Source organism: Rhamphochromis longiceps, linkage group LG20 (assembly GCF_057381845.1).
Source record: "Rhamphochromis longiceps isolate RC_006_pf linkage group LG20, R_longiceps_female_GT1.1, whole genome shotgun sequence".
In the NCBI taxonomy this organism is placed as follows: domain Eukaryota; kingdom Metazoa; phylum Chordata; class Actinopteri; order Cichliformes; family Cichlidae; genus Rhamphochromis; species Rhamphochromis longiceps.
Window position 1 is genome coordinate 25,799,383 of NC_140576.1, and position 16,049 is coordinate 25,815,431.

Genomic DNA, 16,049 nt, shown 5'->3' on the forward strand with positions numbered 1-16,049 from the left:
AAGAAGCTCTTAGGGGAATTTTATCACAGGCCAACAATCAAAAATGTGATACTTTCCCACTAAAATCATCTGTCAGCACCTGGAGAAAACCATAATAGAATCAATTTATTGTATTGCCAGGCGTGGGAGTCCCTCATTGGAAAAAGTGCAACACTGCTCTGTTCAACACACACATTTACCTCGCTCAGTCAGGTGGAAACAAGTCGTTCTGAAACTGGGGTTAAAGGAATACCTCTCTAAATTAATCAAATTACTCCTCATACAGGCTATCACTAGATGATGTTGTGACCTCAACTGCTCTGGTTGGATTGTACAGAAAATGAATGTACAACAGTATGAGTCAAGAGGAGTAGTAGAGTAGTATCGTGCAGAAGAATAAAACAAAAATAATGTTACTATTAAAGATATACGGCGATGAGCCAAACATTATGACCAACATTGGCTAATAAGCTGTTGTTCCTTCACCTGCAGTCAAAGTAACTCTATGCTGCTGAGGCGTGGACTCTAAGTGACCTTTAAAAGTGTCCTTTCACAATAAGACCATAGTTTTCCAAGTTGTGAGCGGACCACATCTCCAGCACACTGTTCATGGTTTGTCCAATCTTAGACCAGCAGACAGTGCTGACCCAGAGCACTATGCAAGTCTTGCCTCAAATCACCTGAGTGGCCAATATTTTTTGGTCACACAGATGAGTCATGTGTGAAATGAAAGACAAAAAACTCCAGGTCAAATATTATATCTTATTATAATACACAAATTCTCTGTTCATGTGTTTGCCTCTTTTTCAATTCCTACTACACAATCAGGAGTTGTATAATATATATTTTTTTAATTTCATCACAACAACATCTCATTTCCACAAAACTTCAGTTATGCATGATATGTGACGCCATCAGGTTGCCTGGCAACCATTTAGCAACGAGCTACAATGACATCTTTTTCTTCCTTTATGCGCCTACAAAACCTTATGAAAGCATCCTGTTGTTTTCACAGCAGTAACATCTCATTTATATACACAAAAGCTGAATTATATAGGATATATTAAACCATCATGTTCCTACCACCTAGCAACGGGATGCAATGGCCCATTTATTGCATTTATGCACCTACAACACCTTATAAAAGCATCACATTTTCATTTCATGGCCGACAGCATGAACAGGCCAAATGATACCATATGTACTAGTAAATACATAGACATAAATTATACTAATATATATATACATACATATATATATATATATATATAAATAAATAATGCATATATATCGGGTCCTGTACCAGAGGCCTGGGAGCTTGAGGGTCCTGCAGTATCTTAGCTGTTCCCAGGACTGCGCTCTTCTGGACAGAGATCTCCGATGTTGTTCCCGGGATCTGCTGGAGCCACTCGCCTAGCTTGGGAGTCACCGCACCTAGTGCTCCGATTACCACGGGGACCACCGTTACCTTCACCCTCCACATCCTCTCGAGCTCTTCTCTGAGCCCTTGGTATTTCTCGAGTTTCTCGTCATTCGGAACCGCTACATCGATCACTACAGCCGTCTTCTTCTGTTTGTCTACCACCACTATGTCCGGTTTTTTAGCCACCACCATTTTGTCCGTCTGTATCTGGAAGTCCCACAGGATCTTAGCTCGGTCATTCTCCACCACCCTTGGGGGCATCTCCCATTTTGACCTCGGGACTTCTAGGTTATACTCGGCACAGATGTTCCTGTACACTATGCCGGCCACTTGGTTATGGCGTTCCATGTATGCCTTGCCTGCTAGCATCTTGCACCCTGCTGTTATGTGCTGGATTGTCTCTGGGGCATCTTTACACAGCCTGCACCTGGGGTCTTGCCTGGTGTGATAGACCCCAGCCTCTATGGATCTTGTGCTCAGAGCTTGTTCTTGTGCTGCCATGATTAGTGCCTCTGTGCTGTCTTTCAGTCTAGCTTTGTCCAGCCACTGGTAGGATTTCTGGATATCAGCCACCTCCTCTATCTGCCGGTGGTACATACCGTGCAGGGGCCTGTCCTTCCATGATGGTTCCTCGTCTCCCTCCTCTTTCTTGGGTTTCTGCTGCCTGAGGTATTCACTGAGCACTCGGTCAGTTGGGGCCATCTTCCCAATGTATTCTTGGATGTTCCTTGTCTCATCCTGGACTGTGGTGCTGACACTCACCAGTCCCCGACCCCCTTCCTTCCGCTTAGCGTACAGCCTCAGGGTGCTGGACTTGGGGTGAAACCCTCCATGCATGGTAAGGAGCTTTCTTGTCTTTATGTCAGTAGCTTCTATCTCCTCCTTTGGCCAGCCTATTACCCCAGCAGGGTACCTGATCACGGGCAGGGCGTACGTGTTGATGGCGCGGATCTTGTTCTTACCATTCAGCTGACTCCTCAGGACTTGCCTGACCCTCTGCAGGTACTTGGTGGTTGCAGCTTTTCTAGCGGCCTCTTCATGGTTCCCATTCGCCTGCGGGATCCCCAGGTACTTGTAACTGTCCTCTATGTCCGCAATGTTGCCTTCTGGTAGTTCAATCCCCTCAGTTCTGACTACCTTCCCTCTCTTTGTTACCATCCGACTACACTTCTCCAGTCCGAACGACATTCCAATGTCATTGCTGTATAGCCTGGTAGTGTGGATCAGTGAATCGATGTCTCGTTCACTCTTGGCATACAGCTTGATGTCATCCATGTACAGGAGGTGGCTGACAACTGCTTCGTTCCGTAGTCGGTATCCGTAGCCAGCCTTGTTAATGATCTCACTGAGGGGGTTCGGGCCTATGCAGAACAGCAGTGGGGACAGAGCATCTCCTTGGTAGATCTCGCACTTGATGGTGACTTGTGCTATGGGCTTGGAGTTGGCCTCTAGTGTTGTACGCCACATCCCCATTGAGTTCCTGATGAAGGCTCTTAGGGTCCCATTGATCTTGTACAATTCTAGGCATTCCAGTATCCAGCTGTGGGGCATTGAGTCATAGGCCTTCTTGTAATCAATCCAGGCAGTGCACAGGTTGGTCAGTCTGGTCTTGCAGTCTCGGCTGACTGTTCTGTCTACCAGTAGCTGGTGTTTTGTCACATATTGACAGTGGCTCACCGATGCCAATGACATAATTACCCAGCTACACTTAAGAATCTAAATAGAGAACACTGATGGATAACCTGCTACCTGAAATACAGTTGATAATGGCTAGGAAGGCTGTGGGTTGACATGACTTGGTTTGCTGTATTTGAAATAATTGTAGACATTAGCTCATGTGAGGCTGGGCGAAGATGCACAAAAGGAGTACTCAAAGTGAGGCCTTGCTTTTTTCCCCTCTATAAATAGGGCCCAGAACAGAAGGATAATAGCTTTTCAAGCTTGGGGTATTACACTAACAGAAAAATAAATCTTCCTCTTTTTCTTTGTCATGCTTCGATCTGAGAATCATACAGCCTGAAGCTTAATGAGAATTGCTAATGAACCTATAGGTTGCTTAGTCTCTCACCTGTTTGTGGTAAATGTAAGGTGGGAGTTGGAGCTGTGTAGTGCTTCTCCAGTGCTGGCATGAAAGTGGACAGTAAAGGTGAGTACAGTTCCCAGGGGGAAAGCCTTCAGGTTCTCTTTGGTGTTTGTGTGGAGCACCGGACTGGTACTGAAGCGCAAATAGGACACAGGCACCACCTGAAGAATAACATTAGTGTCGCAATCAGTAACTGCAGCGAGATGTCAGCTGTCACTTCAAAGGCCTGTGCTGTTGCTAATAGTTACAGAGTGGCTATAACGATTCCAGTACGGGCCAATTCTCAGTGGGCAGAGAAGAAAAAGGAGAAAGGCTCAGTCCGACATACGACAGGCAGTTACTACTGATAATATATTTTTAGAAAGATTCAATAAAGAAAACTGGCAATAGAAACCCTCTCCTGTATTCTTACTGAGTTCTAATGAAAACAAAAAGCTAGGATTTTAAATAAGAAAAATAAAAGGCGAAAAGAAAGTTGTCTTTTTGTTTTTTTTAAATACAAGCCATACCACACAAAAATACCAGATTATTAAATGTCTATCACTCCTAGTGCTATGCATTTTTGTCACTTATGTTTTAAATTTTATTATTACACAAACATAACAAAAGTAAACACAATATTCAGTTTTTAAATGATGATTTCTCTGATTACGAGAGAAAGGTTATCCAAACCTACCGCATCCTGTGTGAAACAGTAATTGCCCCTCTTGTTAAATCATGAATCAAGTGTGATTAAACAGATTTTTTGGAAAGCTTCAGTTTCACCAAACACACTCAGGCCTGATTACTGACAGAACAAGAGAGATCACTTAAATAGAACCTGTCTGATAAAGTGAAGCAGGTTAAAAGACCTCAAAAAGCAACACATCGTGCGACGACCTAACAAAACACCTGAGAATTAAAAGTCACTGTCATCTCTGTCTGGAAAGTGTTACAAAGCCATTTCTATGGCTTTGGGACTCCAGTAAAACACAGTGAGAGTCATTACACACAAATGGAGAAAACTTTGAACAGCGATGAAGCTTCCCAGGTGTGGCCGAGCAACCAAAATTACTCCAAGAGTGCAGGAACGACTCATCCAGGAGGTCATAAAAGACGCCAGAACAGTATTAAAGAACTGCAGGCTTCACATGTCTCATTTAAGGTTCATGAGTTCATGTTATAACAAGAAGAAAGAGACTGGGCAAAAATGGCATCCATGGAAGAGTTCAATGAGAAAACCACTGCTGACCAAAGAACATGAAGGTTCGCCTTACATTTACCAAAAAACATCTTGATGATCCCCAAGACTTTTGGGAGAATATTTTGTGGACTGATGACTAAACTTTTTGGAAAGTCTGCGTCCCATTACATCTGGCGTAAAAGTAACAGCGTTTTAGAAAAGGAATATCATACAAACAGTAAAATATGGTGGTGGTACTGTGACGGTCTGGGGGTTTAGTGCTGCTTCACGCCCTGCAAGACTTGCTGTGGTAAATGGAACCATGAATTCTGCTGTCTACCAAAACATCCTGAAGGATAATGTCCAACCATGTGTCAGTGACGTCAAGCTGAAGGGCTCTTGGGTTCTGAATCACTTAAGAAAAACAAAATGAAGACTTTGGAGTGGCCTAGTCAAAGTTTTGACCGGAATCTGATTGAGATGCTGTAGCATTACCTTAAAAGGGCAGTTCATGTACGAAAACCCACCAATGCAGCTGAATTACAGCAATTCTGCCAAAATCCCATCCTGTGCTGCTTATCCTTTTCAGGTTGTGGTGGGGCTGGAGCCTATCCCAGCTGTCTTGGGGCGAGATTTGCCAGATATTGCAAATGCTTGATTGCAGTTGTTGCTGGCCTGATCAGTTATTAGGTTTAGGGGCAATCACTTTCACACTGGGCCATATAGGTATGGAATTTGTTTTTTTACCCTTACAAATAACACTGTCATTTAGAAACTGTGTTTACTTGTGTTATGTTTGAGCCAAAAGCATTAGATCTTTATATTGTTGTGCTTTTTAAGCTGCTTAATTTGTTTAATCAAGGTTTCAGCAGTCAGACCGCGCATAGTTTTTGGCAGGAGGTCAGAAGATGTGTTTTATAGTCAATATCCACATGATATCATGTTTAAACCATGAATCTCAAACAATTTTCACATTGTAGCTCTTAAACTGACCTTCACAGCAAGGATGAGAGTTTGATTGACACCAAAGGTCTCTTGTGAGGTAACCAGCAAAGAAGAGATGCCAGTGAGAGAGCCAGAGAAGAGGAAGCCCTTATCGTCTACTTGAGCAATAACAACCTGGTCGGGACCATCTAACATTCGATAGGAGAGAGCACCCAAACCATCCCTATTGGACAAGAAAAAACAAAATCACATCATTCATTCAAACAGTATACATATTTTTATTACATGCTATAAACTACTGAAGAGCTGTTTTTCACCTGTATATGGAACAGAAAGAAAAAAAAACACCCCACTGTGCAGGTGATTCCTACTCACCTGTTAGTCTGGAGTTTCAGAGCCGAGTTCGGAGCCATCAGTAACTCCCCAGCCTCTACTTTGGGATTAAGCATGTGCAGCTTGTCATAGACCTTGATCAAAGCAAAATGTTGAAACTCCAATTATGCGAGAGCCTTAATCATTCTTTGATGTTTCTGCACTAGTGACATGTCATAGTTTAATACAATTTGAAGTTGGATGCACTGCGCTCCCAATAATCTGCAGTGTTATCACTTCAAAGTTAACAGCTTCAGATTTTTATTAAAACTCAGCAATTTCAATGCTCTGCTGCCTTAAATGCCAGCTTTCCCCATTATGGAGAAGCAGCAGGGGACACAGTCAAGATATGCAAAGCACTCCATAAAAGGGGTATTTATAAAATACCTGAATAGGATGTATTTATGGTACTTTGTGTTTCCCTTCCCATTGTTTACAGATGTCTATAAAAAGTGAGCTATAGCCATGGTGCTGTACCTGAATCTGGATCTCGTCACTGAGCTCCTGCAGGTTGTTCACAAGCTGCTGAGCCGTGTGGTCAGAAACTCTGAGTACCACCTTCAGCCCTGTCCGCCCTCTCGTTCTTCCAGTCACCCTCATGCCAAAGTTGTGCTCTGACTGAAGCTCCACATTAGCCTAGATAAGACAAGGACCATTATGAGCATGGCAAAAATAGAAGCAGCAAATCAAATAAAAAGGCAACAGCGATGAGGAAGCAGGGGAAAAGCAGAGACAAAGCAGACGCTAGTTTTAAAAACCATAGTGAAATGGATGGACACCAGGTCTGAAGTAAATCTAAAACGATCAATGGGAAATGAGAGACAAAAATAGAAGCTGCTTATGATATCAAATACAAGAATGAAAATCCTCAATGCTGGGTACCTCAATGTGTCTTGGCTGGACATCCAGGATGTCTCTCTTAGTAGTGGACCAGTGGAAGGTAAAACCAGGTAGCACACTGCCAAATGAGAAGGGTGTTTGACTGTTGGTCAAACCCATCACATATACAGGCATCTAGAAAAGGAAAGAAGATTTAGAAATACAAAAAAATAAAATTGCGCTGTTCAGTTATTGGTTTCAATTTTGAGTCTAAAATTGCTATTTGGACTCTAAACAGCAAAGAATCGATTTTGAGTCCGTTGTACTGATTCAAGTATAAAACGTTCACACCTGTGCTCCCGTCTCCATTCTTGTAATAGGTGCTCTGATTCGAATGGCAGTCAAAACCACAACTTCGACTTCTACTTGATCCTGAGGAAACAAAATAGTTTCGTCTGTCTTATGTGCAAAACCCACCCAAGCATTACACTTTTAAAACCACAGATATACATTTACCTGTGAGACAACAACTAGCTTCCCGGTTTCTGCGTCAACAGCTTGGACCAGTCCAGTAACAGAAACATTTCCAACAGCAATACCTCTGACATGGCCCATGGGATTAACAGAAGCTACTTCCTCATTAGAAATGGAGAACAGGATATTGGACTGAGGCTGAGGACCACCTTCAGATGTGATCTGTAAACAAGCAGGATTGAAAAAAGAAGGAGTAATTTAAATTTAAAGAGTAATCTTGACTAATTTCTCCACAGTGTAGTGGTTTACACATTTCCCAGCAAGCAAAAAACCTGGTCCTGGGAAGAAACACAAAAAACATGGAGGTACCCATTGTGAATCAGGGAATAGCTAAAAGTTGATTTTTTCTAGGGCTCTTAACTAAACTGAATTAACTCATGTGTGCTGCCAGTGCAACGTAGACCTATTGTGCTCATATCCAAGTCTATTTTTTATTTCTTCTTACTAATCTACTGAAGACGATCGTCTTGATTCATGGTTTGAAATAATCCTAATTTTGATACACTGATAACCCCCACAGCCCATCCACATGAAAAAAGTCATTGTAGTTCTGTTCCCTCTTCTTTTAACCCAACTTTCTTCTGACTGATTGTCCTGTCTACTGCATGAGAGGGGGGGGGGGGGGGGGGGGGGGGGTGTACACTCACAGTCAAAGCTATGTGCCACAGATGAGCACATCAGGGATACCTGCTCTGACAGTTTTTTTTTCCCTTTTCCTTTCATTCTCTCTCAACTGAGTGTTTGGCTCAGTTATTGCACACACAGTTGACCACCATCTTCTACTGTAACAGTACACATTAAATATTTTCTAATTAGAGTGTGAAATGAAGCAAATGACGTATTAGACGTACCTGCATCATTGCTCCAACTAACAGGGTCATCTTCCTTGGGATTAGCTTGAAAGGTGGAAACACCTACAATAATAAGAAGAAAAAAATGTTTTTTCCCCCTGTATAAAATGTGCCGCTAATAGAAGACCCAAAATAGACTACAAAAAAACTCCACAAAATTATACCTCTATTTGCTGGGGTGCTGAAGCAATTTTTCTCCCATTTTTATCCACAACAACAGCTGATACAGTGGTCTGACCGATGGCAACACCTTTCACCAAGAAAACAGCAGTATCGCTTTCTGTGGACTCCACTAATGGTCTGCAGAGGAGACATTCAGAAACAAAAAAAATAAAGCCTTAGATCCCCTTTCACTCTAAAGGTAAAACACATTTTCTACTACTTACTTCAGAGAGACTATTGCAGAAGCTGTCTTGAGTTTAAGATTCATGAATTGGAAATAGCTGGCAGGGAATGGCTTCCTATTATCATCCAAGACTCTGACATAAGCTCTCACAGATTTGCCAATCTCCACCTGTAAGAGATGAAAAGCATCCATTAGCAGCAAAATAATTCTGGTTCACAGGAAGGGTAAACCTAATGATGAGTGTTAAAGACAAGCTGACTTTCAGTGGAATTTGAAAGGGAAGTGCTCAAAGACAATAACCATATTTAGTGCTTATAAGTCACTGAAGCATTGCAGGGATGTGTGATACTGAGAGATTTTTATAGTCAAGTAGTGCTTAGACCCCTCCAGGATGAAGGGCTGAGGCAGGACACTGACCTTGTCAACCACTCTTACATAAACCTCCAAGATGTCAGAAACATGTACAGTTGCTTTGGCGGGTGCGGGAAAAGCCAGGCAAAGGTCATGAACCATCACCTTAACCATGCCTGGAAGGATGGGAGAGACCTGGGCAAACAGCAAATGAAACAATTACATTTCAATACACTTTTTTGAAATTCTACATTTCGTAACGTGTGCAGTCTACTATAGATAGACACAGTTAAGATGTTCCTTCTTACCTGAGCGGTGCCCTGAGCCTCCTGGAATACCACATTCACCATCCCTTTAATGCTGGTATTGACAAAGAAGTGCCCTGAACCCTCTCGCAGAGCCAGATTCACCTACAAAACAAAACTGGAGTGAGCAGTCTGCAGTGAAAATTAATCACAAAAATGATTCAGAAGACCATCTGTGTTCACAGTTGTTTTTCTGACAGGCAACTGGCCTTGCATGTTACATAAAAGGGGACAGATAACCACCTCTTTAAAATCCTCTAACACAGGTCACCAACAGTTATTTAACCCCCTACACCTACTTAACCCTGCTCCCATGTCACACATGATTAAGAGGGGAATGCTTACTGAGTAAACGGGGCAAAGGGTACACATTACAACTACGTGTGGTGATAAGCACCATCTGAATAATTCAGCAGTTACCTGAGGGAGTAAATCACATTTCTGCCCTGCTGAGGTGAAATGGTGAAAAGATCAAATCACATCCCTCATAATAAACATTAAATATACATTTTGGTAAAACAAGCCATGAGAAGTCAGTGAGAGTGTTGATGTCCAGACTTAGGGGGGTAAAAAGTAAATGTACTGATGTGTCTGTCCACTGGAACAGTAATCCCATAACTTACTCGCACATCCGGGTGGTTGTATATGGTCACTATGTCAGGAGAAATCTTCACATCTTCAACCAGCAGAAGCTCCAGTGTGGCTGAGACAGGAGTCATGGGGTCATACTTAGGAGGACAGAGGCAGAAGAAGGGGAAGACAAGTTCAAGTATGATGACTGAGGCTATTAAATGTATGATGTAAATATACAACAACAAAATTAAAGCTTTCCACACATTCATTATATGCAAAAATAGATTTTTCCTCTCCTGTACAGAAACTGAGTTACAGATGTATTTAACAGGACAACATGGCTGTTTAAAAAAAACAAAAAACAACTCAGCTGATGAAGTCCTGTTCACTAGAAAAGCGTTTACAAAACAAAACGTAAACTCACTGAGATGAATCTCTTTTGCAAAAGAGACCTTATTACAAAAACAATCCATAGATCTTGAATAATACTTTAGTTAACCACTTCTACTTTTTAAGAGGAAGCGAGAAGCTGTTTTGCATGACTTGCTAGCGGAGCAACTATTTTGACTTACTGGACTGGGGACTTTGGCTGCAGCCAGGTGTGAAACCTGGTAACCGAGAGCTGTTGCTGTGATGGCAGCAATGCCTGTTTGCTGGTGGACAAGAACTTCCTGCCGTCCTATCACAGATCATAAAAAGAAGTAAAAAGTAAATACATGAAATCAATGCATTTTTCATTTTGTAACTTATGAATAATATCGTAGATAAAAACAAAAACAATCTATTCCTGGAGATACTTAAACTGATAACTGACCATTCCATTCAAATGCCCTGAGATTAAATTTTTCTCCTGTTTTTCTTTCATAAATTTGAAGTTCAAATGATATAAAATGATATGATCTTTTACCGTGAAGTTTCATCTGTTTGTTGCCCTCCCTGAGCAACTGAAGCTTCATTGGCATAGTAGGTTCAATACTGGCCAGCGATACCTTTGTGGATTCCCACAGCATGCTCAGAGAGCTAAAGTTGTCAAACTTCCTCCCTTGATGATCAAAAGCAGCCAAATCCAAAACAGGGTTGCGGTAATTTGAAACAGGCACCTAGAAGATCATTGTTTATATGATGAATGTGCTTTTCAAACAGTTTAATTCCATTACACAAAAACAAAACACCAAGATCTTGGACTTCTTTTTGTTAACAAATATAATTAGCTATTTTCCAGTGCCCCTTCATACAAATCAAATTTCAGAAGATCATATTAAAAGAAATAAATAAATCATAAACTTGACATTTCTTCAGCTGGTGTTGAAAATCAATGGATAAAAAATTAAATGAAAGAAGTAGCAGTATAAAAATCAATCTACACATCTAAACACAGCAAAGGAGTCTATTAAACAGTGACCACATGCATACCACTTGTTTATTCTGCTGCAGCAGCGGACAGGTCAGGTCTAGCTGTGGGCTCGTATACACGGGCACCAGAGTAAGGCGGGATGGAGGAGCACAAACGAACTTGACGACTGCTGGCTCTACAGCGGGATAAGGATTGGTCACACTGGCTTTGTTCCCCACCATCACCTCCAGAACCTGGAAATAACATTTAAATTCAGTTGAAAGATAAACAGCTGTACTTTTACAATGGTTGTAAAAAAAATCAAAGTAATTTATTAAGGACACCCTTGAGTTATGCTAATCGCAATGGCAATAAAACGAATACGATTTTAGCTATGACTTCAAACCACGATATTCATTTTAGAAACACACAATATTTTAGTTAGCGTTGGGAATGGTAAATACAAGATATACAATTACACTTAAGGTCCTACCTGCTCTCCCAGGGCTCTGCAGGTTGCCCTGACCAAACGCTGATTATAGTTGTGAGACAAGGGACTAATCAGGGTAAGACTCAGGCTGGCCTCATCTTCAGCACTCAAGTTGCAGAAAAACTTTGAGGGCTCTAAGACCCAAGGCCGCGGCCCACCCTCAAACAGCATGTCTTTTGATGATCCCAGTGTCACCACAGCAACAGATACAGGGTCAATCGCCTGCCAGAATAACATTCAACTGTTAAGAAGAACTTGGCTATGGAAATGTTAATACAAGGCATTACACAGCAGAGAAATAAAACTGGGTCAAACTTTAGCTGCTAGGGCAAAACAAGCGAAGAAACTCCACAAACATGTCTGCAGTATTTTGAAAAACACAAATCAGTGCCATGTGAGGCATTAAACAACGCCGTATGCTACTGACAGCTCGATTGTAATGTGCACAAAAAAACGACAGTATGTATGTTGTTCACAAAAATGACTACCGTAAATGTCGGGCTATAAGCCGCTACTTTTTGCACAAGCTTTGAACCCTGCGGCTTTTAGTCAGGTGCGGCTTTTCTATGGATTGTCCGTGATTTTTGTCATATCGTAAGACGATTTGTTTTGTGTGTTCCGCTGTTGTACGGCACTACGTTGCCTGGCGGAAGGATCGGGGTTCAAGAGTGGTATGTTAGTCACATGTCCGTCCGCCAGGCAACGTAGTGCCGTACGAAGTAGCGCGAAAAACAAACTTCAAAGTAGCGCTACGCGTTCAGCGGGAGTCGTGGATGATGAGCGGCGATAAACTTGCAAGTTATGCCCAAAAAGCAAGTTATGCCCAACTCCACCGGTGGATTCTGACAGCGTGGAAAAGTGTGAAAACATCCACGATCACCAACGGATTTTGAAGGGCTGGACTGCTGCATGATGGAGAGGAGGACACCGCCACGGCCCTTCTGAGGGTGTTCGACTCTGACACTGACAATGAGGATTTCTTTGGTTTTGAAAGTGACAACGAAGGAGAGAAGAAGAGTGGATGATGAAGCCATCATGAGCCTGTTTGTATCCGACACTGGAGAAGAGGACTTTGGTGGTTTTAGTGCAGGAAGAAGAGAAAGATGGTGGTGAATGACTGACTTTTCTTCTTGTTAAAGCTGTGTCACTGCACCTGAGCCTAAAAGGTAGGCCGAATCTATTTTTCTGGTGTGCTGTAGGTTACTGTTATGTACTACATGTGCAAATATGTACCCATAACTTGTTTTTCAAAATATTAATAAAAGTGATGTCTCCAAACAGCCATCTCTTTCCTGACAATTCCCTTTGTGCATATTCTCTTACATATGATAAGTCAACATTGAAACACCTGCGGCTTTTGGTCAGGTGCGGCTAATGTATGTACAAAACAGGATTTTCCCCTGATTTTAGCTTGTGCGGCTAATATTTAGGTGCGCTTTGTAGTCCGGGAAATACGGTAAATATTTTAGCAGAGAAGATGTGACATGTCAAACTGTTGCATCCAGTCACTGTACTGCAATAGCTGTCAGTTTTATTCCTTTGTCTTACAGTGTTTGTGTATTTAAAAAACAAACAACAAAAAACAAACAAAAAACCACAAACACCTGTGTCCCCTGTGTATAACGAAATACTAAAATTCCCAACGAAAACCAATGAGAAGTAAAATATAATACTCGCCAATCGTTGCATTTCTGTAGGGTTAGTCTGCATTCACTAATCTGCATGAATGTGCTTCAGTGAATCTGTTTTCTTATAAGATCCATGCTTATTGGCAGTTTACTGCAATTTTCTTTTCTTCTTTCACCTCAAAGTCCAGCTTAATATATTATTTATTTATTTACTACAAGGTACTTAGCAACTGAAATAGCAGCTCAGCCACACTTTATGTATGGTATCATTTATTAAAGGAAGATGGGTGTGTCTTTGTTTGCTTGCACAACCCAAAATGCCACAAACAGAATCCAATTCAGTAGAAAACACTGAGATATATATAAGTATTTGTGTATTTCAGTGTATCTCAGACATACACGCACTCACACAAAAAAAAAGAAAGAACATAACTAAAAATGTCCCAAAAATGAAATCAGTAATTGGACATGAATCCTGGAAGCCTTAAGAAAAAGATATTATGTACAAATGCCTCATCCATCGTGATGAGCCAAGTCCTGAAAAGGACATGACCTTTAGACTCACTCTGAGAGGAAGATAGGCAGCAATGGTGATCTTGGCACTGAGATGAACATTGCCGTGAGTGTAGCTGACACTAAGCACGGTATACCCAGGAGCCAAAGCTTTGGCTCTCACTCCACTGCAGTGGTCCTGGCCTGCAGTTAGCCTCCCTGTGAATCAGGAAAAATGGGGTTGGAGAAAGTCATAGTACATGATAATCTGATATGACAATGTATTAAAAAAAACAAAAAAACAAAACTCACACTCTACAAGGTTTAATTATACATTCGTTTAATTGTAAGTAAAACAATTCCATAACGGAAAACTAAAGATTTTTGGAAAGATGTAGAATATAATAAATACTGTGATGAAATCTAAAATGTTTTCTTCTCATTCTAGTGTTTGTTTCTACTTGAAATCAACAATGGGCGCCACCAGTAGACCCACCAGTAGTCCACCCCCCCAAAAAAAGCAGGCAATGTGGGGCCCACATTGGATTGACACTAAACATAATAATCAATCCCTCGCTCGACAGAATGAGCCTCATTTGTTTGGTAGCCATTACCAATCGTCTATCTAAAAAGGACAGTGAAATAAAACCACACTATGCATTACTATTAAACCAGCTCATACTGCTTACATTTTTGCATCTTCTTTTTTTAAATTTACTGCATCTTCACAGTCCAGTCGAGGCGGACAGACAAACCGGACTCACCGTCTAGTATTTCAAAGATGCCATAGTTCTCCTGTTCAACCACCAGGTCAAAATGGGAACAGTCACTTAACATGACCCGCTCTTTTTCCCCCTCTTCAAGCAGACCAAAAATCCTGAGAGGCAGATCCAGTATGAGGCCCAACCTGGCTTCTACTGGGCAAGGAGCAAAGTCCATTGCTACAGGCTCAACAACATACACCTGGAAGAAAGCATGATCCAAGACACGGTGAAGAGTGTTACTGAAAAGTGATTAATGTACTTTTGCCCTTAACCTCCTAAGACCCAAACTCTTTCATGGCATGCATTTTTATTTTCTCTTTGCTATTTGGGCTGATTGGGACCTAATGAATGTAAAAACAAAGAATTTTCTTTTTACCTGATATACACTTACAAGGACAATACATTACCACTGTTCTATCAAATTTAAAACGAGTCCATTTAGTATTGTGCTCTAGACAACCCAAAATGTGATGTCCACATATGTGGACGCCAGGTCCTATGAGGTTAAAGTTGGAAGAATCAATGACATCTCATACAATGAGATATAAATATCTCATTTAAAATCGGTGTTGTGTTTACTTACCTTCATTTGGCCAAAGTGTAGTGGGTTACGTAGATCATGAGCATAAATTACACTGACGCCTATGTCACTAACTGTGGTCATCACCCCTTTCACAGTCACTGTGGCAACAGCTGCATTTGAGGAAGTCCAGCTGAAATTTCCACTACCTCCTGTTGCCTGAAAAGCACCAAAGAACAGGTGTCTTTTTTTTTCTTTTTCTTTTTTTTTTTAAATAAAAATGACATCAAATTTTTGGATCTGACAGTTAGACTTGGTGGTAACAAAGCTTGATCTATGGTGTTTCACAGAATATGAAGGAATGCAAATGCTAAAGCAATTTATACAGGATGTTAAGTTTAAATTGCCTGCCCCATAACAGAAGTCACTTAAATAAGGAATGATTACCTTTATTGTGTACTGATAAGCTCCAACTTTGGGCTGCCATGGAAATGTGAGAATACTGGGACTAAGAACTATGGGGTTATAGATTTCCACATCCTGTTCATTGTGGACTGGGTTGGCGAGAGGATGGACATTTCCACTCTGAAAGAGAACAGATAGCACAGGAAATGATCGAGCCCTCTCGACTGAAGCGGAAGAACGTGTCAGTAGGTTGTAGCAATAATAATAAATCCAGGGTCAAAGCTGCATCTAAACTTACTTTATCCACGACAGCTTTTAAGGTTGCATCAATAAGTGTCAGGCCTTCCTTGAGTGCTCTGACATGGTGATATGATCCATTCAAAGAAGACTCCAGGATTTCAAAATACTCCAAAGGGAAAGTAGTGTCAATATGGACATTCTGCAAAATAAAAAAAATAAACCACACACAGATTTATAAAACACTGCCTATATATTGATTTTTATCTGCAACTAGTACACTGCAAATGATTTAATGGAAGCACTTACATCAGATAGGTAAATTTTGTTGCTAGATTTGTCAAATACTTCAATGTGGATATCATACACTCTTCCACTTTCAAGAATCCAACTATCTCCTGGGTGAATTTTAAAACCTAAACAAATTGCAGACAAAA

The 16,049-nt window shown here is 41.2% G+C and overlaps 1 protein-coding gene across 2 annotated transcripts in view; it reads right to left on the minus strand.

Moving 5' to 3' along the window:
- nup210 (nucleoporin 210) overlaps window positions 1–16,049 on the minus strand; it is a 31,903-nt gene that overhangs the window by 8,930 nt on the left and 6,924 nt on the right. For both annotated transcript variants that reach the window (XM_085393080.1, XM_085393079.1), the window contains exons 9-31: window positions 15,922–16,028; window positions 15,674–15,814; window positions 15,418–15,555; window positions 15,034–15,189; window positions 14,451–14,649; window positions 13,760–13,905; window positions 11,570–11,788; window positions 11,157–11,330; window positions 10,651–10,843; window positions 10,316–10,422; window positions 9,794–9,898; window positions 9,174–9,275; window positions 8,932–9,060; window positions 8,555–8,682; window positions 8,333–8,468; window positions 8,169–8,231; window positions 7,300–7,479; window positions 7,135–7,215; window positions 6,847–6,978; window positions 6,442–6,600; window positions 5,968–6,059; window positions 5,641–5,815; window positions 3,471–3,646 (exon numbers count right to left, since the gene is read on the minus strand). In XM_085393080.1, the coding sequence (XP_085249206.1) occupies window positions 3,471–3,646; window positions 5,641–5,815; window positions 5,968–6,059; window positions 6,442–6,600; window positions 6,847–6,978; window positions 7,135–7,215; window positions 7,300–7,479; window positions 8,169–8,231; window positions 8,333–8,468; window positions 8,555–8,682; window positions 8,932–9,060; window positions 9,174–9,275; window positions 9,794–9,898; window positions 10,316–10,422; window positions 10,651–10,843; window positions 11,157–11,330; window positions 11,570–11,788; window positions 13,760–13,905; window positions 14,451–14,649; window positions 15,034–15,189; window positions 15,418–15,555; window positions 15,674–15,814; window positions 15,922–16,028 (3,238 nt within the window). The remainder of the gene's footprint in view (window positions 1–3,470; window positions 3,647–5,640; window positions 5,816–5,967; window positions 6,060–6,441; window positions 6,601–6,846; window positions 6,979–7,134; window positions 7,216–7,299; window positions 7,480–8,168; window positions 8,232–8,332; window positions 8,469–8,554; window positions 8,683–8,931; window positions 9,061–9,173; window positions 9,276–9,793; window positions 9,899–10,315; window positions 10,423–10,650; window positions 10,844–11,156; window positions 11,331–11,569; window positions 11,789–13,759; window positions 13,906–14,450; window positions 14,650–15,033; window positions 15,190–15,417; window positions 15,556–15,673; window positions 15,815–15,921; window positions 16,029–16,049) is intronic.